Here is a 25,526-nt window from a genome sequence, read left to right on the forward strand (position 1 = left end):
GTGCTGACAGGGTGACATGAGGATTTCAGCTTTCTTTTCAAGTAAAATAGCGTTCCTCTCAGTCATGGGGAAGCATGAAATGATTCCCATTGGGCCTAAAGAAACTCACAGGGAAATGGATTAAAAGGGTTTAACAAAATCTCATAATTTATAGTTATACCTTGGTTTTTTGAGCTTTTTTCATTGTTTCTGAACACTTGAGTCCTAAATACTGTTTGCATTCCTATATGGTGTTCATTGCCTCATTGATTTAGGCTATTGTAATGTTTGGATTTGACCATACATTTTGGCAGCAGCTCAGGACCACATCTTAGCTGGTACAGGTGATCTGCCTGGGTTTGCCTTGCGCTGCTATTACGAGTAGATATTGTTTGTGCACAGATCAGTTGCTCAGAGATTGATGGAATTTGCAGGGGTAGGAAAAGTAGGTATCAATGCTTGAAACAATAACTTCAGTGCTATCCTCCCTTCCCAAATTGTACCTGGTGCATAGGTAGCTGAATGGTGCCATATATATTGGAATAAGCCCTTTATGGATTACTGCATCAGCAAAACACTTTTTTTTTCTCTCCCCATGCCCCCCCCCATCCCCTTAAAGTCTTTCAAGTCGCTTTTCCTGAAGTTTCAAAGTTGCTGGAGTATTTTAAACTCAGAAACTTTACTCTGTGATAGACCAGATGGTCTATCACAGTCACAAGTGAGCTCTAGTGATGAGTTGATTGTCACATCAAGTGATGGTCACAAGTGAGCTCTTCACAGTTCACTTGGCATTCTGATATCTGAATTCTTAGATGTATTCATACTATCCAGAACAGTACTTTGACCATTAGCAGGTAAGTCAGGTCCTGATGCTAACTGCAGGCTGGACATGCTCTTCTAGAGTAGCACAGTCAAAATCAATGAAGTAATTCCTTTGCAGTCAATCTGAGAATCTGTTTTTTCACTCGAGTTCTTACACAGACAGATGGTCTTCCAAACAGCTGGAACAGTGTTTCATACTGCTGTCTTAGATCTCTTGAATTTTAAGGAGCTAGTTTTACTGTTTTCAATTGTCTTTTAATAAGTTTCATTGTGTTGTACAGTGCAGCGGGTGGGATGATGATGTGGGTGCTTTATATACTAATTTTGGCAGTAATGCTTTGCAGCACTGCTTTGAATGTCTAGTGATGTTATTGATTGGCATTCCATTAGTTTTAAATATTGATAAGAAATTATTCATTTATTTAATGCATAATTTCTGTCATTTTGTTATGGCTATGGAAAGAACTGATCTATTAACTCCAGCCACAATATTTATGGATAAAATCTTTCAGCTTTAAAATTAAAAATAATTAGCTGTTGTCACAGCACTAATTGTACATACAGAATCAGCAGGGCTATAATCTATCTGTCCAATATGTATTCTACTCAAATTGCATTAATCATGACTTGCTTAAATGTTAGCAAATGACTCTACAAAGTACTCACAATAGCGATTCTTGCAGTCTAGAAATAATGAAGATGTAAATCACTTCTACACATCATTGCCATAATATTCTTATGATAGGATATGAAACTGCTGCATCCGCTTTTATACTGTTTAAAACAGTTACTCTTTGTGATGGCAGCATAGAGTAGTGCCTCAGTTTATTTCCAACTGTGGAGGGCCATGTCATAGTCAATTGAATTAGTGAATTTAGATTTATTTTTCAAACTAGTCATGAAAGTCAGTACTGGTCAAGTATACTCTAAATTCAGAAAACCATTGTAGACTTTTTGGACATGGTGCTTTACGTTAGCATGCATGCTTAGAGTGGATTTTATCCTATGAAATTCTGCATGTTAAATATAATAGTGTTCAGGGTTTTGTGTGAATATTATCTTTTCACTTAGAGCAAATTACTATGGTTTACTTGCTTCAACAAGGGTATGCAATTTTGTATGGCAATGTATTGCTTCAGGACTTAGTTTCGCATACACTTGTTTGTGTTATGCAATTTCCTTGATTCTTATTTTGCTTTCTTTGTGTTCAAGTCCATGATCATTTGTATATTAGCAACACCAGCTGCAACATTTTGGGATCGGCTCGAAAGCAAACACTTCTGAAAGCTTGAATGTTGGGAGGCATAAGCAGAGTTATTGAGGAGATGACCAGCTCAAAGCCTCTATCCATACTTTTTCCTGTGGGAAAATGCTGTAAAACTATTTTCTTGCCATGCACATTTAATTTCAGAAGCTTCTATCTGTCGCTGAAGTGATAAACCAGAGCAGCCACACCAGGAGTTGAGTCATGGTACTCAGGAGGCCAAGGCAGGAAGGATGAAGCTGAGCTAGTTTGCTTAACTCCTGAGCTTTTTTTTTCAAATGCAATTGCTCTGTTAAATTGCCAATCTATGCCATAAATTCCATCCAGAATTTAGTAAAAGTGCAGAAAATGGATACTCTCCCAAAATTAATTAAAATGGCAATATTTAGGTAGAGTTTTCAAGCTCTTCTAACATGAACTCATTAGTGGAATTGAAATTTTTTGAGGCTGTAAATTTCAGATCTTTTTTGAAGAGGGGCAGAACTTGGAAGGCTTGAGACTATGTCCCGAAACGTTGTTTATCACAAGGTTAGCAACCATTTGATGGCTATCATCATGCCTGAGCATCTCAGGAGAAGGGGATTTTAAAAGTGTTTTTATAAACAAAATGAATAAAAGTAAGACAGAGTAATAATGAGAAGCTACATTTGTCAGCTGCTTTCTGAAGTGTGCCATTCTTGCTGCTATGATAATAGAGAAAATTAATACATCCTGTCAGGACTGCATGACAGGAACACTGAAAAGCTGTGAAGTGACTGTACACAGTGGAATAAAGGAAATCCACTTTGATCTACCATTTTTGATGTTTTATAATTGCACTTATTATCAGGTCCTTTACTCTCTTCTTATTTGACACAAGATCCATTATCAGTGACAGCGTGAATGTGAACATGGGCTTGATTTGAAAAACTACTTGGGATGAGGTAATGGGGAAAAAGCTTTTTGTTCCTAACTGTTGAGAAAAGAAAAAAAAATAAATTATTTATGTTAATGCTATCAGCTAATATCTTCCGAGAAATGCTCCCCTTCCTGTATAATATTGTTTCTATGCTGCATTTGAGTAAAGCTTGTTTAATTAGCTCCCTAATGAAATATTGTATAACAAAATGGAAATTTATCATTTGCTTTTATGCCTTTGTTCAGCTACAAACTAGGGCAGGTCACTGTGCCCAGCCTGGACTAGACGCCATTTTCTTTCATGCTGCATTTGAATAGAACCCATTTAATATTTTATTTTTTTTAAAAAATGCTGTCTATTGAAGTTTTCAAAGAAAGGGATAAAGTGCCATCCTTTGAGCTTTCCATGTTATCTCTTATCTCTGCTGTGTGAGATGAGAAGTAGTACTGCTTCACAAAGAGGCAGATTACCAGGTATCTTGTCTTTTATTGGGCTATATAGTAGAATTAGACTTTCTTTATGTCATCAGGGGTATGTGGATACATTCAGAATCCACAGAGTCTTTCTCTTGTATATGAAGCAAAACTGGTAAATCGGTTATTCACGATTTTTAGTGGACTTGAAGTTATGTGCACAGTTTTACGTAGTTCCTACTGCAATCAACAAGAAGCTCCTGTTGGCTTTATTTAGCCTACATTTTGTTTACTTGGCTTGGTAGGTAAAGAATTAAACAACCAGAGTCCTGGTGACATGTTGGTTGGGGCAGACGTGCTGCCCCAGGTGCCAGCCCAGCTCCTCACGGGAGCCCCCTGTGCCTTGTCAGAGCAGCTCCTCTGATTTCAGAGTGCTACCCCCATCTGTGACAGAGATCTCTGCCTCTCTGACTTCTGCCTTGCATTACTGTGTTGCCTGTTTCTCTATGGTAAAGCTTTAAAGTGTAAAATCCCATTTCTTTGAATGTGTGCTGAAACCCAAACATTTCGGGAAATGTGTCAATGCCGGTGACATTTCCCCAAAGAAGAGATCTCTGTTTGGAGGTGAAGCTACTCATCAGAGCAAGAGACTCACAGAGGAAAGGCAGTTGTCAAGATACTTGCCTGGAAAGTCAAATAATGGTGAGGAAGGAGGTTGAAAATGATACCCTCACACCTGGTACACAATTAGTCTTCTCTCTTCCTCACTCTCTCTAATCTCTTGTGAGCCACTTCACTGCATATAAATAATCAAAGCTGAGCCTCCCATGCTCAGATGAAAGCTGTAAAGACTGGCTTTCTAGATTTATGAGGAGGAACGTTTCCTCTGTTTTCTACCCTTAAGTGTTCTCTGCATTGCCTGGTTATGCCTGTATGCATTGGAGTCTGGTGAGCCATACTGTCAAGTCTCGGGAAACTGTCACCCTACATTCACTATTGCCAAGCTTAATAAGACTTAGCACTTCTATAGTGCATTTTTATGTTCAAAGTGTTATAGGAATATTAAATCAAATACTGCTCTCAGCTGAACTGTATCCCTGTTCATTGCTCAGTTTTGCTTGACAGTAAGAACTTGGGACAGAAAATAAAGAGCTTCATTGCACCAGTGGAAGCACCAGGAGAGGCTGTGAGAGAGAAGGAATGTGTTACTATGCCCATCAAGAGAGTGCGCTTGGCAGTTCCCTTGCATTCACCTGGTTTATGTGAGGAGAAAATAAGACTGTCTCACTTCATCTATGCTTTTCCCTTCCTGCTTTTGGGCAGGGAGCATCTCAGTGCATTGTCTCTAATGACAGGAGCCTGCTGCCTATTTTTGGTACATATAAGGATCGCTTGTGCTCTCTGTGTACTCCAAATAGTAATTGCCTGCAGTCCTACTCTGGTATTTGTGGCATTACTGGATGCAGAGTTTTCTTACATCCCATGAAATCTCTTCTGGAAATCTTCCAGGTGATTTTACATATTCACTGTTGATGTGGACAACATCATTCACTTTAACGGCAACCATTCAAGGATTCTCTACTAAAATGATCTATTGAACAGCTTTGCTTTTGACTAATGCCTCTGGGGGGTGGGGAGGGCTTTTATTAGGAGACATGGAGTTTGTTGCTGTTACCATGAGGTTAGAAGGGAGGTTTTTTTAGGACAATAGAGTAATTTTGAAAGCAGCATGAAGTGTTTAGTTTTGTGTAGTTAAAGCAAGCATGATAATGTTAGTGAAATGGAGCTAATGCTTCACAGTGAAGATGAATGCAAACATACACAATGCTGTCATCCTCAGGGATCATCTTGAAGGAGATGAATTACTGATCAGAAAATGAATAAACTTCCCAAACCATTTTACTTTGTATTAATTTTAGAGCCTGATCAATACCGTAAGTGTCATCTACAGTTTCAGTTATTTAGTTTGGTCTCATGAACTAGAAGTTGTTTTTGCATTAGCTATGCTGTCACATGTGGTGTGCAGCAATGTTTTTCATATAGATGAGGTAGCAATCTAATCATCTTTGTGCTATCAAATTGCAAAGATATTCACATGAGATGAATTCTGGCTCAGCAGCTGTTCTTTCTGCACAGGCTCTTTGGGACCAGTGCTGTTGCTCTGCAGCAAACAGAGCGAGTCTGGGTGCTGGCACATGCACTGTAGAACTGAGCTGGTGACAGATCTTTCCCTTCCCTCTTTTTTCCCTGTCTAATCAACAGGACAGAATTAGAGCTTTCGAGATCACTGCAGGCTGTAAACTAGCCTGGTAGTGTCTCTGCAGCCATCTGATGTTCCCTCCTGCATTAGGCAAAATTTTCATCCGAATTTGGTCTATGAACTACCATACAGCTGGTTTTAGCCGTTCTTTTTTCATTTGGAACCAATGCATTGACATGTTTACTCAAACATTTTTCAGCCTTGTATTTTTTTCTACAATAGGGTATGCTTTATTTTGATAGATATTGTGCTGTGTTGCTTTTTCTTCAATATCAGATTGTGAAAGACAAACTGGAGGAGGAGGAAAGCTATGTCTGAGCAGCCCTCCCCTTTTTGATGTGTATGATGCCTTTTCCTTTCACAGTTTCTACTTTGTGTGTGAAATTCTGAAGAGTTCAACTGCAGCCGAATGCTGCAACTCAGCTCTAATAATTACTTTTAAAAGGTCATTTTGAAATTGTATAAGCTGAAACTGCCTGCTGATCTTCACCAGTTTTGTCCATCCTCTTTAGTGAAAGTTGGCTATTCCACGTGATATTGTTTGCATTGTCTGCACACTCAATAATAAAGGCAGGCAGGTGGATAAAGCACAGTGCAAGGATAGGAACAGAACTAGTTGTTCTATCCTAGTTTCCTTGGTTATTCTGTCACTCAGTGCTGTGGGATGAGCTTTGCAGAACGTGCCTGGTTACATGGTTATTGCATCATTCAGATTGAAGTACAGGAGTCCCATTTTTATTGCTCACAAAATCTGTATGAGATTATTACCAATATTTGGTAAGATTCATGTATTTTGAAAGAGTGCAAGTAAGCATGAAAACTAGAATTTAAACATCAGGATGAGGATCAGGAGTCTTGAATTACCACGTTCTGGACAATAAATCATATAGAAATGGTTTCGTGGGTTCTTTATGTATGTTGAGTTTCAAATTGCTGTTTAAGTGTCATTACCTAGCTCACTCCAAGATCTGCAAATCAGATATTTCATCTTTAGCTTTTAGCTTTTGCATTACTGGTGGTACATGACTTCAAGGCAGATCCATTCTTCCTGAAACTTGTTTCACTGGTTGGCTGAGCAAATGACATCCTTCTCTTACTTTCCCCAAATGTCTTCTGGCTAAACCAGGGATGATCTGATCACGTAGGAGTAAATTCACCAGTGGTCAGAATTTGGTTGATGTTCTCTGGCTGGAGTAGGAAGTGATCAGTGAATGGCATTTTGCTCTGTGCTGTTCTAAGAATGTTCTAAAGTGAAATACTTCAAGAATATAAAAAATTAATTTTGTAAAAAGACTAAGGAAATATCAACCTGCCTTCTGTTCTTTCCTCTGTGTAGAAATTCAGTGGAGACTTTTGTGTATATGCAAAATACACACCTGTATATGATATACTTACTTGCATAAAAATACTTCCTTTTTATATGTAGGGTTTATACTTGTATACACTGAGATTTGTGTGTATGCTACCTGCCTACTGTGTGAATGAATAATTACCTGTATGAAATTTTATACATAAAATGTTTGCAACGTTCTCATCTCAATGACAGTTTGTATCAACAAGTTTCTTGATTAAATTTGTTGTTAAAAACAAGCAAAACCAAACACTCCAGAGTATTCCCTTTTATCAGTTTTAAATTTGTCTCATAACAGTTTCATTTAGTGATCCACTGTACTTTTATTATGAGTGTAAATAGTTGCATACCTACTGACTTCATGATGATGTTTCTCTGTCATTTATATCTCGCTTCTCTTTAGACTACATAATCTGTTTAGTGTCTCCTCACACTGTTTTTTCCACATCACTGATCTAGTCATCTGTTTGTAAAATACCTTCTATTTTTACCAAATTGTTCTGAAGAACAAGTGTCAAGAATGGAACACAATATTCCACAAGATGTGTATGGGATGATTTAACACTATTTGCCTCTTTACTTTCTGTCCAGTTTGCTTTATTTTCCATGCTGTTACTAAAGCTGTACATAGAAAAGAAGTTTTTATTGAGCTGTTTACAGACATACCCAGGGCCATTTTCTGAGGACTTGAAGTTAATTTAGATCTTAGCAATCAATCTGAGGTACCTTGCATTTGCTGATCTGAATTTTCATCTGCTGATGTATGGTCTGTTCACATACCTCTGCTGGACCTTCTTATTTTATGAATGGAAGTAAGTTTGTGCTAACTTGTATTTTACAGGGTCAGTACTTCATTCCTTTCTAAATCACAAATACAATAACCCTGTTCCTGGAACAAAATCATATGGTGTTCCACAGCTGCTACTTTGAAGTGACAAATTTTCTGTTTCTAAATATATTAAAAATAGATGTGCCCTATCAAAGTTGGACTGTTCGCTTCTGTGGTTACATCTAGCAAACCAAGACAGAATAACATAATTGAAATCAATGGAGTTAATCCTATATCGTGCTGTTGTAACTGGGAAAATAGATGGGCCCTAAATTTACCCCTAAATCTTTCAAATAAAGCCATCTGCTCAGAAGTTTGATCAGAACAGGTTTTAAGCCATCATCCTGGCAATAAAAGGAAAATGAATGATTCTGCGAGGAATACAGCTTTTTGTACATAAAAATGAAGCAACCCTAAAAATCTATTGACTTTCCAGTAAGTTAATATTTTCTAGTAGGTGACTATAGTCTATAAAAGTCAAGCCTGAAAACAGATGAGCATAAGTTCTTCAAAGCTGCTGTAAATTGCTGAAATTTGCCTGAATACTTACTGTGTAACCCAGTAAAGTCTGATATTTGACCTTTGAGGTCTAAGTTTAATGGGAATCTATAAATATACCAGCTCGATTTACAGACACACCCTACCCCAAATTTTATAATGCAGATGTGCACTGCTGTTATTAAGACAGTAAAAGCCCTGGGTCAGTAATTTTTTCCCTGGACTTCCTAAGTATCAAAAAGTGTGTGAAATACCGAGTTCTTTTCGAAATTCAAATGTTAAACTGCCTGCAGAACGTTTCCACCCATGTCGGATGGTCAAACCATGAGGTGTGAAATTCTCCAAGAAGCCTCGAGCTTCTTGGACTCTCTTTGAGCAGCATGAGGAGGCATTCACTGCCTTTGTAGTGCTGGGCCTGCTTTGTGAGTCTTTGTTCTGGCTTTATTTTGATGGATATTTCACACTTTCAAAGAGTTATCTTCTAAAAGTAATTTTTTCTCTATTTGAAATTCTGAACTATGTAGGAGTTTGGCATAGGATTCAGAGCTGAACAAAGACTAATAATCTGTTTTCTTTCAAGAACCTGAATTCCCAAGAAGTTAGTGGGCTTGTTTTTCTTTGATTGTAAGTACTGTAAGTTTCAGTTGAGATATAATTATTTTTATATCTTATAATTACTATTATAAAAGCAGCTGCACCTAGTCTGGAAAGCAAACAAAAATAGCTAATAATGAGTTCTGAATAATTTGGAGTCAGTTTTCAGAATGGTAAGAAAGTACTCACTGCAGCGATCTCTCAAACTTTGCATCATTTTAAAGGAAATTTCTTCTGTAGCAAAAAGTGAGAGAACTTTTTTCCGTAGCACCAACTCTTGCACTGATTGACCTCAAAACATAATTGGGTTTGGGGTTTTGGTTTTTTGTTGGTTTTTTTTTTGAATGAGTGTCTTGATAAATCATTGAGTCTTTATTAAGGATGTCTTCCTGTTTGATGTTGTCTTTTGTTGAGGTTTCAATTATTTAATTACAGGTCTTGATATGAAACTAATCATGCATGCATCCGTATGAAGCTGGCATACTGACAGGATAAAATCATTAAACAGTCATTACTATAAACTGACATCGGCCTGTAATTTTTGCAGTTAACGGGGGAGTTGATGCTTGGTGAACAATCCAATTAAAACTGGCAACAAAAGACTTAAAATGTCAGCCAAATTGCTTTTTAATAGTCAACGCAGCCGTCACAAAACATAAACATTAAAGTCCCCATAGTAGCATAAAGCTTCATGGTGAAACAATTCTAGAAAATGAATAATAATTACAGTATCCTGAGAATTCTCTTAATAGATGTGCGCTCATTAAAATACTTTGTTGGTTAGATTCATATGAAAAAGTATGTTTCCCTTGATACTTCTTTATGCATTTGTTTTGAAGGTTTTATTCGGTATTTTATAGACGTAATTTCTAGTAATATTCAAAAATGTGTGTCTTATTTACAATGAGTTTAAATAACTGTATAGATAAGCTTTGAGTGAAACACAAAAAAATGTGTTGTGAGGTGAACTGAGGATACGGCCACAAAGAACTTTTATAGCCTGTTAATGCTGTAAAATAGTGTAATCTTTGTTAATTTTGAATTGCGCTGGATTCCTCTTCCAAGTTGAGCAAGACTAGCAGGAGAAGCTTGTTGAACTTTCCAGCATGAAGTTTAACCATCTGAATCTGTGTCTGCAGCAGTGGCCCTATTGGCACTTGATAGATGCTCTGCTCAGAACTGCAGAGGTGGTTAAGGGTGCAGGGCTCCTAAAAACAGACACCAGAGGGGAGTTAAAAGTGCTAAATAGTTCTATGGAACCAAACCATAGCCACAGTTTAGTGGGGAAGTAGCATATTAGTATTTCAGACAGTCTACACGTTTGTCTCTAAATGCCTAAATACGCATTAGAGAGACTGAATTGGAAGCTGTGGGTTTGTGCCTTGTGTTATGTTCATTTTCAGGCATTACATTACCTGTTTCTGTGTTGTTATTTTGTCTTTCCCTACAGGAGTTTGGCTTTTCTTTGAAAAATAATCGATTTGCTGTTTACCATCAGTTACACATGTACCATTGTCTTTCCTCCAGCCAGCTCAGGACTATAGGAGAAGTGTCAACATTCCAAAACAAAATGTTAGCAAACATCAATGCAGGAATAGATCTTTTTGTAGAAGTATTTGTTTTATTTGTGCATTAAGTTGCGAGAGACAGGAACTTGTTAACCACCTCTAGGGATAAAGGGCAAGAGTAGTTGTTCAGCTAATTCTACACTGAGGTATATCCTTTAACTAGTATAGTGTCATTTAGATACCATGTAAAATCATTTGTGAGCAAAAATCTCCTATGCTGCCTGACAATTACATGCAGCCTCCTTAAATAGTACCATGTAATTTTAAAGGTTACCAAGATAAAATTGATGCTAACTATTCTAACAGCTAAGGTTACCATTCTTTTCGTTTTTTAAAAAAACCTGTTTCCCTTTTTAAAACAGTAATTCTCTGTTTGATAATTTGAAATTATTCTTTAATTTAAAATTTGTTTCCAAAACAAAAGTTCAAAAGGACAATATGTGTATTGAAACTGTAATTTGTCTTAAAGAGTTGTTTTTTTTTTTTTAAGAAATTTGTCAACTGAAGTTTGTGAAGTAGAATGTAAGTGAAGCTGAAGGAAACAGTTTGGTTTCCTGTGAGCTCACTACCCTGACCAACAGGGAACTAGTAAGGTTGCTGAGAAAAATCTGTCCTACAGTAATTTATGTTTTAATTGCAAATTGGTTTATAGGTCAGACTGCTCTGAGAAGAGGATAGCATGGGACGCATGTACCTTGATTTATTTTATTTTTTTAAATGTTGTCAGTGATATTTCTTGACCAGTACTAAGCACACGTGCTTGCTACTTGTCAGTTCATCAACTGTGGTTAAAACTGACCTCCATTAAAATGAAGTGGAAGTTTCTTCTTGACTGAGGAAGACTAGGTGATCATATTCCTAATTCACATAACAAGTTTGAATGTATATGTAGTCATGCAGAAAGAGCCAGATAAAAGCATTATAGGTTTCACCAAAAGCCATTCATTTTATTTGTTGGTAGCAAGGTTCTGTGTAGGGATTTTGCTCATTCATTATCCGAAATGACTAGCAGGAAATTGTAGCAACAAACAACTCTGCTACCCCATTCAGTCTACAGAGAAAGAAGAATTGCTTTAAAATTAAATCTCAGAGAATACGGCAGAAATCATTTCTACTGAGCTGGTACAGGGGATACAGATTTATAATCAGATGCAGCCCAGTGAATTCTGGCTGAACTTTGTAGGTCAGGGGATGTTTGTCCTGAACAGCTGACTTTGAGCGAACTGTCTTCTGCTTTTCTACTCCTGAAGAGCAAAGCCACCCAGACAGCCCCAGCACTGCTCTGGTCCATCACTGCACCACTGCCCCTCTTCCCCAGGAAGGCAGGGAAATAGCCTAGAAATAAACAATTCTATAGAATGCCCAAATCTACTTTAAAATCCTCAATGCCATGATATGGCTTAAAATATTTTTTTAGCTTATTTCAGTGGTGGCCACGTGTGGTGCTCCTCTGTATCCTCCAGCTGAGGTTGAGCCCTGCCTAAGGCTTTAATGCCTCACCCTTACAGACATCACAGTCTGTTTAACTGGCTACAGTGCTAAACAAAGTTTAGTTGCAAAGTCTTCTGTCAAGAAAAATACATCTTGGTATTTGTTTAGAAAACACCACTACATTAGCATTATTTTGACGAATTTGAGGTAGATATGCATACAGAGGGACAGTTAAAATGTTTACATATTATGGATGCATTTGACAGCTTCTTCTTCCCCTCCACAGGTTATTATATAACCCTAGATAAATGAATTTTTTAATACTCCCTATAATTATATAACAGTCACTGGAAATATATGTAAATATGTTTGTATCAAGCAATTTAATGTCAAGGGGAAATCCATAATAAAAACACATAGAATGCAGTTTTATTGAATAAGAGAGATCTTCATTTTTCTCTATAAGCTAAAAACATGTTCTTCAGAATACTATGAGCATAGAAAATAGTCTATATTGCTCGTGATGTTCCCTCATTAGTATCTTTCTAAAAGGCTTCTCTTAAAAACGAAGCAAGTAGATGGGCGTAGAGACAATTCCCGAATGATCCAGAAGAGCTTCAAGCTTCTACATCTGTAGAATGGTATTGATCATAAAAATGGATCTTTTCAATTATGCTCTGCAAAATAATGTCAGGAGACATTCTGGATGTCTGGTTTTGACAGGATAATCCAGAGTGCAGAGAGTTAGGTGTCCTGAGCAAAGCTTTTATATATCCAGGTGGGAGAAACTAGAGTATGATTCATCCTTGAACTGAGAAAGTTCAGGTACTTCCACGGTGAAGTAAACTTAGAATAAGTTTGCAGTGCTGCCAACAAAGCACTGGCTTCGTCTGAGTCAAAATAGATAGAAGATGTGCTTGGGATCTTGCCCCCAGTAATTTCAGGGCTCGTCAGGGCTTGAGTTTGGGTCCTGATGTAACTGGCAGGTTTAACCGTGATTTAGGGCTTATCATATATTTCTGTAGAGTCACAGAATAGTTATATTTATAAAAAATATGAATCGGCAAACTGATCTCTCTCATGACTGAGCTTTAAGTTGAACAGGATTCTGTACTTCAGGCAACTAGTGGGACTCATGTCACTGTCCCGATCCTAGAGAAGACAAGCACTAAAAGGGAAGAGTTTTCACCTCAACCCTCACAGTGCAGTGAACTCAAATGCTGCAGGGCTTTATATTATTTGGGTCTGTAACAGGGCATGGCCTCAAGCAGTCTTTTTTTCCAGAAAATATTGCAAAATAACAGAAACACAGATGAAGCAGGTAAGAGGCAGGCAGGGTGGTGACAAAGTGGTTTAATATTCATGATATTTCCACTGAGCTACTGGGCTAAATACACAGTGTATTTCAGTATGATTTATAGTTGCTAATTCCATTACCCATAGATCCCTTTCAGAAAGCCCTCACAGCTAATGAATTTAATAACACAAGGGCCAAAACTTGAATATTTATCACTGCCGAAAACCATCAATAACTGCGGAAACATTAATTTTTACAGCCATGACTGCTTGCAACCTATTTTACCAATCATAAACTGCTCTTTAATCAAAATCTGTTCACCCCTAAGGTCATCAAAATTTGCTGCCAGGCTACTTGTAAGTGCCTGGCTTTTGCAAACGTAGATGATAGGCTTACTCTGTAAGCTGTAATCTCTCCCGCTTTGTTCAGAGTTTTAGAATAGTGATTGTACTGTCCCCTGTGAGTTCCCACTGATAGAAGTTACAACTCATGATATTGACTGAACCCACCACTTTTAAGTAATGGCAGGAATTACACATTCTCCTGAAAATATCACCTCTAAGCTGGCTGGGAGCTGTCAGTCTTCACTCTGTCCTTTGATGCCGTGTGATGTTAATTGTACCAGCAGCTGCTTGATCTGCTAAACAAACCACTGGAAGCCTCAGCTGGTTGTTTAGGCTGTTCCCTCAGTCTCCATCAGAACTGGAGTGTTGCTTTTCTTCTGCCTTCACGTTTTGTCCTTGACCTGTGTGATTCAGCCACCAAGAAGCCTGTCTTGTGTTGGCACTGTAGTGATTTCAGAGGGTCCTGTCTCAACTGGGTGGGTATTAGAGAGAATCTGACAGATGTACCATCTGCAACGAGGGAGAGGGAAGGGACTGAGCAGGATTTCATTGCGAATTTTTCATATTAATTGGCATAAATGTGAGCATTTCACATAAATGGAATGTTTTTCACATAAATATTACATATAGAGCGCATTAGTATTTAACAGCTATATGAGAAGTACCATAGAACAAAGGTATGATTCAGGCAGTTCAGTAGAATAAGAGCACCTCAGGAGCTCTGGCTCTTCACTCCCCTCTGGCAGTGTTTATTTTATATGAACACACATCAGCGTGTTTATATTGTCAGGTGCTTCTGCACGATAACATTTAAACCTTGCATCTCATCCACAGTACAGAGCGTTATAACCTGAAACTCGTTTCTGGTTACAAACTACAGCACAGAGAGAGACAGTGCAGTGTTTATGACCAAAATTATTCTACTTCAGCAATCAGGCTCCCAAGTTAAAACGCTGAGTGATGGAGTTAATTAAGGTGGAGTAGTGCTGTTTTAGCTGCAATGTTCTACAGATATAAGTGCCTCTAAAGTGAGGCAAAGTTTGTCAGGAAAGGTAATGTCTTTCATTGCACCAGCCAATACAGCTGCAGAAAAAAAGAGTTAGCTTTGGGCCCACAAGCCCTTCTTTGGGTTTGAGTATATTAACATTTCTATCATCAGAAAAAGCAAAAACACTCCCCCACACACACTTCAAAAAAAGAGTATATCAATCTTATTTCAAGAATTGTACCAAGTAAAACTGACAAGTTAAGCATACAGTAGAAAGACAACAGATGCCAGAATTTTTTGAAATATTATTATGCCAGAATTTTTTAGAATATTATTAAATGCATCCCATCCACAAAGTTGGAAAAGGTGGCCATGTGACAGTTCCCTAGGGATCTGCCTTTCCTCCTCTGATTAGTTCTAACCTCCATTCTTTTGCCTGAAAAATTCTCATCTTTCTACAGCTGAGTCCAGAAATAGTTGTTTACAGAGACCCTTTTGAGACACTTTGAATTTATTTTCCAAAACACTGAGATCTCTAGTATTTTTTTCACTTTTATCATGCCACTAATTGAAGTTTTACCAGAAATGGTGCCCAGTAGTGTTACCATCCTGATATGCAACAAGAATGGCAAATTAATGGCAAATACAGGAGTCCTGATAATGCAAATTCCTTTTGCTCACTGTTGCTAAGGGTTTTAAGGGATTAATACTTAATATCGACATCATATGCAAGTAATAATGTCCACTTATACTATTTGATTTGTGAAGATTTTCTAGTAGATAAGTAGTACAGCATTTGGTGTTAGAAATGGACCAAAACATAAATTAAAATAATGGGAAAATCCCAGGCTCATCTAAGTCTACCTAAATAAATATGGACTCCAGAGGGAATTTTAACTGAGTTTACCACTATATGACAAGAGATTGTATTAGGCAAAATTAAAGAAGCAAAGCATTCACTTCCATAAAAGCAACAGTGTTTTAAAGAGAGACCTGTTGGTGATGCTCCCATCATTCCTTTTTACTCTGATGTTCAAAACTGGGTAATTATGTTTTTATAAAGTTTCCTGGAGTGAGATCCAATATGAGTGTTTACAAAATATAGTTACTTGGGTCTTACAGGACAAGTTTTTAACTTTTAATGTAAAAACAGAAAAGGAAGTGTTGCCATCATAAGCAGTCATTACTCTCCATGTAGCTTCTATGCAGAATAGATTTTTTCCTTACACAGTAAGACCATACCACATTCAATGTGAATGTGTTTTAAAGAGCTGCATTGCATCATATTTCATTTTTAAATATGACTAAACTTGGAAATGGTGAAGGAGAAATAAGTTTCTGTAAGCAGCAGGAAATTGTTAGAATTCTTATTTTACCAAATCTCTTTTTGTTGAAATGATCCACAGATTGTGAGTTAGAAGCTGTTATCGTGTATGTGCGTAATTGTAAGAGATTCAAGGGAATTGAACATATGTGATACTGAGAACATAAAGGAAACATTTAATGGAATCCATATGAATACATTGGACTGCGTGTTTAAGTATTATACATCATTTCTTTGACATCATTACATTATTATAATGTAAATCCAGCTGTATTGTTTGCTCATTGACACCATTCAAAGTACATGGCATAAGACCTCTGTTAATCTTTCTTTGGAAATGAAGTGCTGTGTTTCTAGCACGGCCTAAAAAAATGATATACAGGACTCCTTCTGCTCTTTGAGTGGCAGTATGGTATGAAATTCTATATATGGCTTTTTGAGGGCACACTTGTAAAGCCCAGAGCCCACTGATGATCCCTGGGTGTCCCTCCCTTCCTCAGTCTGTTCTGGAGCATCCCAACCTACTCAGCAAGGAAAATCTGCTGCAGGGGAAAGCTCAAAGCACTGTGGACATGAGTCAGTACACTGGTGGGAAGTAGTACTGGTCTCTGGAAATCTCTACATCTCATTTATCTCATGTGTAAACTTTGAGTCTATTTAGTTTATAAGTTTTCATTACAATATAAACTTTATTTTGCATAAAACCATGAGATCTGTAGAATTTTTTGAAGATGTTTGGTATTTCGTATTCTGGGAGATTTATTGTGAAGTAAGGATGAGAAAAGAAGTCATATACAGCAGAGCAATAATCTAAAGATAAATTGCTATTAAGGATACTGGTAAGATACTTTCATATCCTAGTGATATGACAAAGTTCTCAAAGCTGGGCCTACTAAATGTTGAGCTGTTTCAAAAGGAGGTGGTGGAGTCACCACCCCTGGAGGCTTAAGAAAAGACTGGACGTGGCACTTGGTGCCGTGGTTTGGTTGACATTGGTGATGTTCGATCATTGATGCTGTGATTCTGGTTTTTATTCTGTGCTAATTTGCTCTAGTCTTAAGCATTCAGATTCTCTGTCTTCCCTGCACTGAATCTTTTCCACTTCTTTTCCACGTGCCAATGATGCTCCTTCACATCTCCTATGAATACAAGCTGAGAGAGTTGTGGTTGTTGAGCCTGGAGAAGAGAAGGCTCCAGCAAGACCTTAGAGCACCTTCCACTACCTAAAGGGGTTATAAGAGGGCTCAAGAGGGACTTTTGACAAGGACATGGAGTGATAAGTCAAGGGGGTACAGATTTAAACTGACAGATTAGATATTAGGAAGAAATTCTTCCCTATGAGGGTGGTGAGACCCTGGCACAGGTTGCCCAGAGAAGCTGCAGCTGCCCCACCCCTGGAAGTTTCCAAAACCAGTTTGGATGGGGCTTTGAGCAACCTAGTGTAGTGGAAGGTGTCCCTGCTCACAGGAGGGGGTTTGGAACAAGACTTCTTCAAGGTCCCTTCCAACCCAAACCATTCTGTAATTCAAAGACTGCTTGAAAAACAATCACAGACTGATTTTTAACTGAGCAGTAGTATCCCCATAGAACCTTTAAATAAACTCTCTGAACATATGTTGCAATTTCATTCATTAAATAATGGATTGCCAGCTAATTCATACTCAACTGAGACACATCCAGTAAAAAAAAAAAAAAAAAATTAAAAATCCAAACATACCAGGAAATAATGAATTCAGGAACTGAAAAAGTTAAAATATCTCAAAAGCACTACAGGTTAGATGCAAACCTTTTATGGTTCATTGAGTTTTAGTATATGCTCTCTGATATACTTCATTTAATAACAATACAGGCTATTGTAGTCTTGTCAGTAAATGATAAAACAGTTCAATTACCCCTTCCTTTTTATGGATCCAAAAACTATAGTAAAGTATATTTCAAAACTGTTAGGAAAATAGTTGTGCCAAGGCTTGGCTAATTTTCAAAACTAATTTTTAATCATGTGCTAACTAGTTGATTAAGCTGTTTATTTCATTTTTGTCAGTCTGTAAAGCAATTTGGCTACTTGTTTATGATTGCAATAGCATTTTAGCCTGACTCTTAAGGAAGGTGAGTTTATGTTAATGCTGCTCCTGTCCATCAGTCTGTGCATCCGATACCTTTTGAACAGAATGGCAGAGCTCAACCAGCATGGCAGAGTCAGGGGATTGTCTGAGTTAACTTCCCACTTTCTGAAAAGCAGAAGCCTACTAAAAAAGCAGGATCTGAATTACTGCATCTCCTGAAACAAAAAGCAGTAGTGGCAGAAGTCAGCAGCTGAAGAGGAACTGTTGAGGTCTGTGCTCCATGGCTGTGGAATACTAAGCTCCCTTACACAGCTGCCGTGGAGCAGCATGTGTTCAGTGTTGATCATGGGCCATCCAAAGGAACAAGCCAGAACCAAAGAAGGAGACATTCAGGAGAGAAGTAGAACTCCTTCCTTCAAACTTCAAAGGAAGGAAAGCAAGTAGAAATCCTTCAAGCTAGCAGAATTACAAGGAAAGATTCTCTTGTTTACAGTTGGCATCAATACTGTTTCTCTTTTGGTGTGAGTGTGTGGAGTTGGGGAAGTGTCTCAAAAGAGAAGAGCTTAACAAATTAACACTGTTATTGAAGAATGGAATCAAAAGCCCTACAAATAAAAAAAGAGGTGGAAAGACGTTTGAATGGAGTTTGTGGAATGGAAGGGGATTGTGCAAGTTAGATTAAAAGCAAACATCCAGTATACAACAGATCAGCAGAATGTTGCACGTATCTGATAAGGAAACATCACAGTTCTAGATGTGCTCTCCTGAAAAGAGAGAACTATTTAAAAATAATGAATTCTTAGGGGAAAGAACTCAGAAATTTTTTAAACAGCCTCTTTTGTCTGTAAAAAAATGGCCTTAGTGCAAGTGCAGATGAGAAGGCCAATGATGAGGGCCAAGAGCAACACTGCTGGCTTGGTTGCTCCTCAGGTGGAAATCTGATTTGAAGCAAATTATTGTAAATGTAAGGTTTAAGCTGAAATCACGTTTTATAGCTACGTTTTTAGATAAATGGAAATTTCTATCATGTCAATGAACACATTGAAAACAATGCTGTATTTGAATATCATACATAAACTTTTTGATATAAAAGAATTATAAAATCTGAGCATTATTAGCAACCATTAAAAATAAAATCAGGAGCTAAGTCAATTCCTGTAATCAATCTCGTACATTTTGGAAGCTTGTTGACTTTATACAAATTATTTGGCATAATATTCCTTTTTAGGAGTTTAAATGATTTTGCAGTAAGTTATTTTACAGACTCTGCTATTTATTTAGAGTCCTGAAGAATTGTAAGTGTGAACATTTAGATTTAATGCTGCTTTATCTCCCAAGCAACATTTTTTGTGATATAAAGTTAATGAGATATAGACTTAGTTTCAAACAAAATAAAAACAACTTTGCCAAAGTAGAAAGTCTGTAAAAACTAATTGGAAACTCAGGCTGACTCTCAGCATAATGAGTTTGCAGTGCTTCACTGAAATGAGGGTCTGATGCAGAAGACTTTTTTTAAATCACCAAAATACTCAGGATCCGATGTGAGGTTTTTTGTGATGCCAGTAGCTGGGCAAAAGGGTGACAAGTGTGATAATTAAAAAGGAATCCCCCAGGAAATCTGATGTGTTGATGTATTGTGATAAATTACACTGGGAGGTATAAGGTACCCTACCAACTAGAAAGACTTTATGGTTCACAAAGCAGAACTAGTCTATTGCATGGAAAAAACTAAACTCTTTGTCAGATAATTGTGTGCTATTGGCAGGATAGGGACAGGACACATAAAGGAGGAAGAAAGGAACTAAAAGATGTGTTGTCATATGAATTATGCAGGTTTTCTTCCCATTTACCTGGAGAAGCAGTTACCTTGGCTGCTCAGCATTTACTGCACAGCTTTTGATGTACCTTGTAGAGTCCAACTGCGTGTCCTGGCAAAGATCAGCATTTTTCTAGCAGGACAGTGGCTCAGCCATTAAAATGTCTTGTCGTGCAAATTATACGTTGTATGATAAACCTGCAAATTTTCTGTAGAGTGGATTTAAGATTGATACTTAAAGTAAGGGAATGCCATTGATCAAATACGTGAGGATGCTGGACATCAAATATTATGTTCAAGATTTGGGTTGCTTTCAGTTCTAAAATAGCGGGATACAGGATTTACTGAGATTAATTATTACATGAAAGTGCCTTCGCAGATTATTTTGGAGCCCTGGACTGTTGACTCCAGTGATTTAATTTACTGAGGTCTCCAATTTTCTAATATGCTTAGAAATGCTTTTCTGGTACATGCAAACTAATATTACAGCATAAACCTTAGTGCAACTGTAAAAATGCTGCCTTGATAAAAGATCAATGAAATTAAAAGGATTAAGCCCAGGCCAAATCCATGACAGCTTTGCTTACCACAGCATAGGAAAGCTTATGTGGAGCACTGAACAACCTTGTTTCTCCAGTTGGGGTAAATTGTGACTGTCACAGAGAAAAAAGTGCTTTTTCTCCACAAGCCATTCCAAGAAAGGAGGGAACACACTTTCATCTTTCACCTTGAAGACACATCATGCCATAATTTAAAGAAAGCATGTGTTGTAAATGGATGGCAACAACAGTTCCTTGCAGGGAATTTTTGCAGGTTCATCAGAGCTCTGCTCCAGCTGGATTTGTGCAAATTTAACTGGACATCTGCTAAGGTAAAAGAGAGAGTGAGGGTGAGTACAGAAATGGGATAAAGCTGCCTTAGACACTGAGGTGAAGTAGGTGGACAAGTTTCAGGTTAATAGCTTCACAGTTCACTCAATCTAGCAGCAATTTTTATAAGCATCTTCTTTGCAAAGTGTTTGTTATTGTTCCTTTACAAGGGAATTTCTTGCCTCAGTTCTCCATAGCTGTGTATCTTGGTGTAATGAGAGGCTTTGGAGGCTCTTGTGGGAAGTAGAGAAAACAAACTTTTATTGTCCCTTCAACGTACAATTATGCTGTCTTTGTGTCTGCATTGTCCTTTGCATGAGGATTCAAGACACCTTAGCACTGAGTGGCAGCGTTAGCACAGGGCAGGACAGTGCAGCTACAACCTTCCCCTGGGGTCCCAAAGGACAAGGGCAGCACAGGTAACAGGGCCTTGGGTACCTGCCACATTTGTCTTTGTCTCCTCAGCCTGGCCCTGTGACTGTGAGCTCCTTGCCAGCTCATCTGCCTTAGAACCTTTTCTCTGGCTGTCTGGATCATCAGTGCTTCAGAGACCTTTTCTCAGCTCCCATTTAACAAATGCAATAACAGACTCACAGAAATGTGTTAACCTTGTTTTATGAAAGATGTTTGTTAGGGTGCAAAACTAATTTTTATACTGTGTCTATTTCTTTCACAGATGTTCTTAAATGAGAACTATACCTCATGAAATCAGCTTGTGTCTGTGCTGCAGTTCAGTGTCAGCTTGATTTATTTGTTCTTCACCTTACTCCCCCCAAAATCCTATGACAAATTAAGTGAATGTTATACCTTTTTCTTTTTAGAGGAAACAGGGTTAACAACATGATAAAGCACAATGCTTTATTCCCAATAATTATTATGTCGTGGTATCATGGAATGGTTTGGGTTGGAAAGTACCTTCAAGATCATCTGGATCCAACCCCTCTGCCATGGGCAGGGACACCTTCCACTAGCCCAGGTTGCTCAGACCCCATCCAACCTGGCCTTGAACAAATGGAGAATCCACAGCTTCCCTGGGCAACTTGTGCCAGTGCATTGGCATCCTCACCATAAAGAATTTCTTCCTAATATCTCATCTAAATCTGTCCTCCTTCAGTTTAAGACTTCAGTCTCCTTTTATTTATTTTTTTTTTTGTAACTAAGATGAACATAAATGAACCACTAACTGCAAAAACAACATTCAAACACTGTCTTCATCTTTCTTCTTAAATAATAACCCTCTGTGGGGTTTCTGTGCTTTTCCCATGTTGTTGCAGATATGCCAGGTAGCCCACATAACCAGTTTACCTTCAGACCCCTCCCACCACCGCCTCCACCACCTCACGCCTGCACCTGCGCCAGGAAACCGCCTCCCACGGCCGATTCTCTCCAGAGGAGATCCATGACCACCCGCAGCCAGCCCAGTCCTGCTGCCCCAACTCCCCCCACCAGTACACAGGACTCAGTGCATCTCCATAACAGCTGGGTCCTGAACAGCAACATCCCGCTGGAAACCAGGTACGGACCATTCTTTGGTGCACAAAGTATCTCAAATGCTGGGGGGGGAAAAAAGAAAAAAAAAAAAATGGGGAGGTGGCCTGACAGTGCCATGAGATGGTGATGGGCAATTACAAGTTTGTCATTCAGGACGTGCTGGTGTGTTTTGATTTGAGCAGCCATGTGAGGCTTTATTTGCTTGGTTCGTCTGGATTGTTAATACTCATAAATGCACGTTTTGCAAAGTTTTGGGAGACGTTGATTTCTTTAGGGTGTGTAGGTTACATGAGTATTTTGTGGTTGTGTGCGGTCAGGATTTGTGCTTGCGCATTTGTCTTGCCCTCCCACATTCTCCCAGGGCCATTTTGTAACCAGCAAATAGAGGTTTGGTTTAATCAGTGCACTCTGGCACTTCTGGAGTCTCACGGAGTCACACAATGGTTGGGGTTGGGGTTGAAAGGGACCTCGAGTTGATTTAGTCAGGCTGTAGCTTTCCTGTGGATTAGGTAGGAAATAATACTAAAATAATATTTTCCTCAATGTGTATTTAAATGCTTTATTGCATCTATACACAAAGAATGTAATTTGATAATCATTTGGTAACAGAGAAATGATACAGGCCCAAGGCAGGTATTGAGCATGGCAAGCCTTACCCTTGGGAGCTGGGAAAGGGAGGTTCAACTTCAGGATCATTCACAATTTACACAAATAATCTACTCTGAAATATAATTGATCACAAACACATTCTGTGTTCAGGCAACCTGTATTTCACTACCCAAAGTTCTGCACAGTCTCCTCTGACTTTTTTGCCATAATAAGCTTTTTTTAGTTTGTTTCTTCCTGATAAGTACTAGTTAATTTGATGGCTTTCAACTACAGTGTGTTTGCTGACATGATTTTTAAAACAAAACCTTGATTTTCTTCAGTCCTCTTCATTGTGAGCAAAACACCAGGAGATTTTAACTAGGATTTCCTTTAGATTTTGGCATTTTAAAGCATGTAAAGTGCATGACTCTGTGAAAGTTTTGTTTGCTGAAACAGGAGAATGTCTAACATCCACCTAATTTGATGCAGAAAATAAAAGGTATTATGCATGGAAATGTTTTCTTTTTAAACACATATGTCCAAGTTCGAGTTATCAGAATTAATTACTGAAACATAAATTTTGTTCTCTTATAAGAAGATTGTTTTTATTTTATTACAAAGCTTAATTTTATTATCCATCTTTAAACACTTAACTGCTCCTCATCAGAAGTGTTAAGTTTTAGTTCTGCTATTAAATTGGGATTGAAGAATACGCCAATTCATTCTGAAATAAAACTTTCCTTATTTGTCTTAAGGACAAATCTCAAAAAGAATCAAGGAGGATGGAAACTTTTCTCCAAAAGAGAACATAAACAACATTTTAGTTCAGCTACTCCTTCTAGAGCTAAAAGAGTCTGCTTACACAGTCTTTATAAAGATGAATCTCTGTCGTTTCTTGTGTAACAATCTTATATATCTGTCTATACCTTCTACTGCAAGAAGGTGTTCTGTACCCTTGAAACACCTTTTGGTTCTCTTCAATTAACAGCCAGGTAGATCTTGTTTAGCCTCTCTGCATCCCTGTTCACTGGATTCTCATCAGACCTCACTGGGGGGAAATATTTCGCAATACATTTCTCTTTTGAGTTCAATTTAATTATTCTGGTTTCTTATTATTTTTTGCAAATTTGAAGCTTCTCAGATACAAATACGGAGATATATAGGTAGATCTATAATTATATAAAGGGCTGTACGTTGGATTAGGAATTCAGAATGGAAAACATCCTTTGGGCTGCACATTATTCATTCACTAAGTCTGGGAATTTTCCGCTTTCCGGCCCTTCAGTGGTTGTTTCAACTGATTTCTGGTTGCTCCCTGCAGCCTCCTAAGAAGCTGGCTGAAAGGCTATATAATCCAAAAGGAGAATCTGTGAGTCTGTTTGCCAAGATGTATCTGCAGTTTATGTGCAGACAAGTGCTACAGCAGGGGAACGTTGTAATAAAAAACATTTGTGATCACCACTTCCCAGAAGTCTATAGTACACACACAGCCTTAGAGAAAAGAAGGGCTTGCAGCTTGTTTTTCCTTCCTTTTACAGTGAATGATTCAGCTAGAATTGAACAGATACTTTGGCCTAATATCTGGATTCTCTTGCTTTCCTTCTTCGTTAATGTTTAGCTGCCCATTAAAAATAATCCTACAAAATAAGGGGAAACATGTTAATGGCAGCCATGTTTCTGTGCTAAATCTTTAATAGTACCAAATCTACCTAATATCTACATACCTAATGTGTCTAAGCAAATTATTTTTTTTTTAGTTTGGAACATTTGCATCAAAAAGAAGACTTAGACAGTAATGTATTCCCTACTGTAACAACTAGGCAAAAATCAGAATGCACATGTTCAGCTTTTTTTCCAGCTGTATCTCCTGTTAATCCATAATCAGCACATGTGCTTGATGTTTTCTCTACTGCTGTGGAGCATTAGAGAATTTTCAGACAGGAAAATATTTCCTAGAACTAATCATGTGACTGTAAAACCTGTTCACTCTGGACAGTCAAAAATTAAGCAAGTTTATGAGTCTGCTCACAATGATGATGTGTCATATTTATGTCAAAAAAAATTCTATAGTTCTGAAAAAGTTTGCAGTTTTCTGATTAAACATGTATTCTTACCTAATAAGAATTTGAAACCCTAGATTAGACTACAAACAGCGGTAGTGAAGATGTGTGCTGAGGTATGTGTTCTGAAAGGTTTTTTTGAGTAAAATTGGTTATATTTTTACAGAGAAGGGCAAATCAGAAATTCTGTTTTGTGCTTCATCTAGAGGTGTTATATGCACTAATCTGCAAAACAGTTTTGTCAGGACTTAGTTTACTAACCCAACTGTTAAATGACGAGACTGAGTTGGAAAGATGAAATGACTTGCTCAAGTTCACAGAAGCTTTTGTCAAAGCCAAGGTTAGAGTTTATCTGTGTGTCATTGCCAAGGCCAGCTGTTTAACTCTGGCAATTATTCTGATTATAAGCAACCTGAACAAAAATAAGAATTAAGAACACCTTTAAAACTTCAGAGGATGTGTCATCGAACAGCTGTTGATGAAGAAATTGGAGAAGAGCTGTAGCTATAGGAGGTGTAACAGCTCAAGCTGGTGACTGACTGTGCTGTAATGCAAATGCAGGCTCTGCCTGTGTGCATGCACACCCTGTTTGGGAAAAATAACATATTCATTATTAAAATTACTTAGGAACATGAGGTAATTTCATTGTCACACTGAGAAATAATTTGTAAGTATTGCCAGAAAAAGACTGCAAGGATCTCTCACAACACATAAAAACTCGGGAAACATTGATTCTCTTTTTTAGGATAATGTTATTGGGCTCTTACATAAATTGATTT

General features: G+C 37.9%; 1 protein-coding gene across 6 annotated transcripts in view; it reads left to right on the plus strand.

Annotated features, from left to right (window-relative positions):
• TENM1 (teneurin transmembrane protein 1) overlaps positions 1 to 25,526 on the plus strand; it is a 511,156-nt gene that overhangs the window by 333,711 nt on the left and 151,919 nt on the right. For all 6 annotated transcript variants that reach the window (XM_027687147.1, XM_027687148.1, XM_027687146.1 and 3 more), the window contains one exon: positions 21,883 to 22,123. In XM_027687147.1, the coding sequence (XP_027542948.1) occupies positions 21,883 to 22,123 (241 nt within the window). The remainder of the gene's footprint in view (positions 1 to 21,882; positions 22,124 to 25,526) is intronic.

This window comes from Neopelma chrysocephalum, unplaced genomic scaffold (assembly GCF_003984885.1).
Source record: "Neopelma chrysocephalum unplaced genomic scaffold, ASM398488v2 Primary Assembly neopelma1_73b, whole genome shotgun sequence".
NCBI lineage: Eukaryota > Metazoa > Chordata > Aves > Passeriformes > Pipridae > Neopelma > Neopelma chrysocephalum.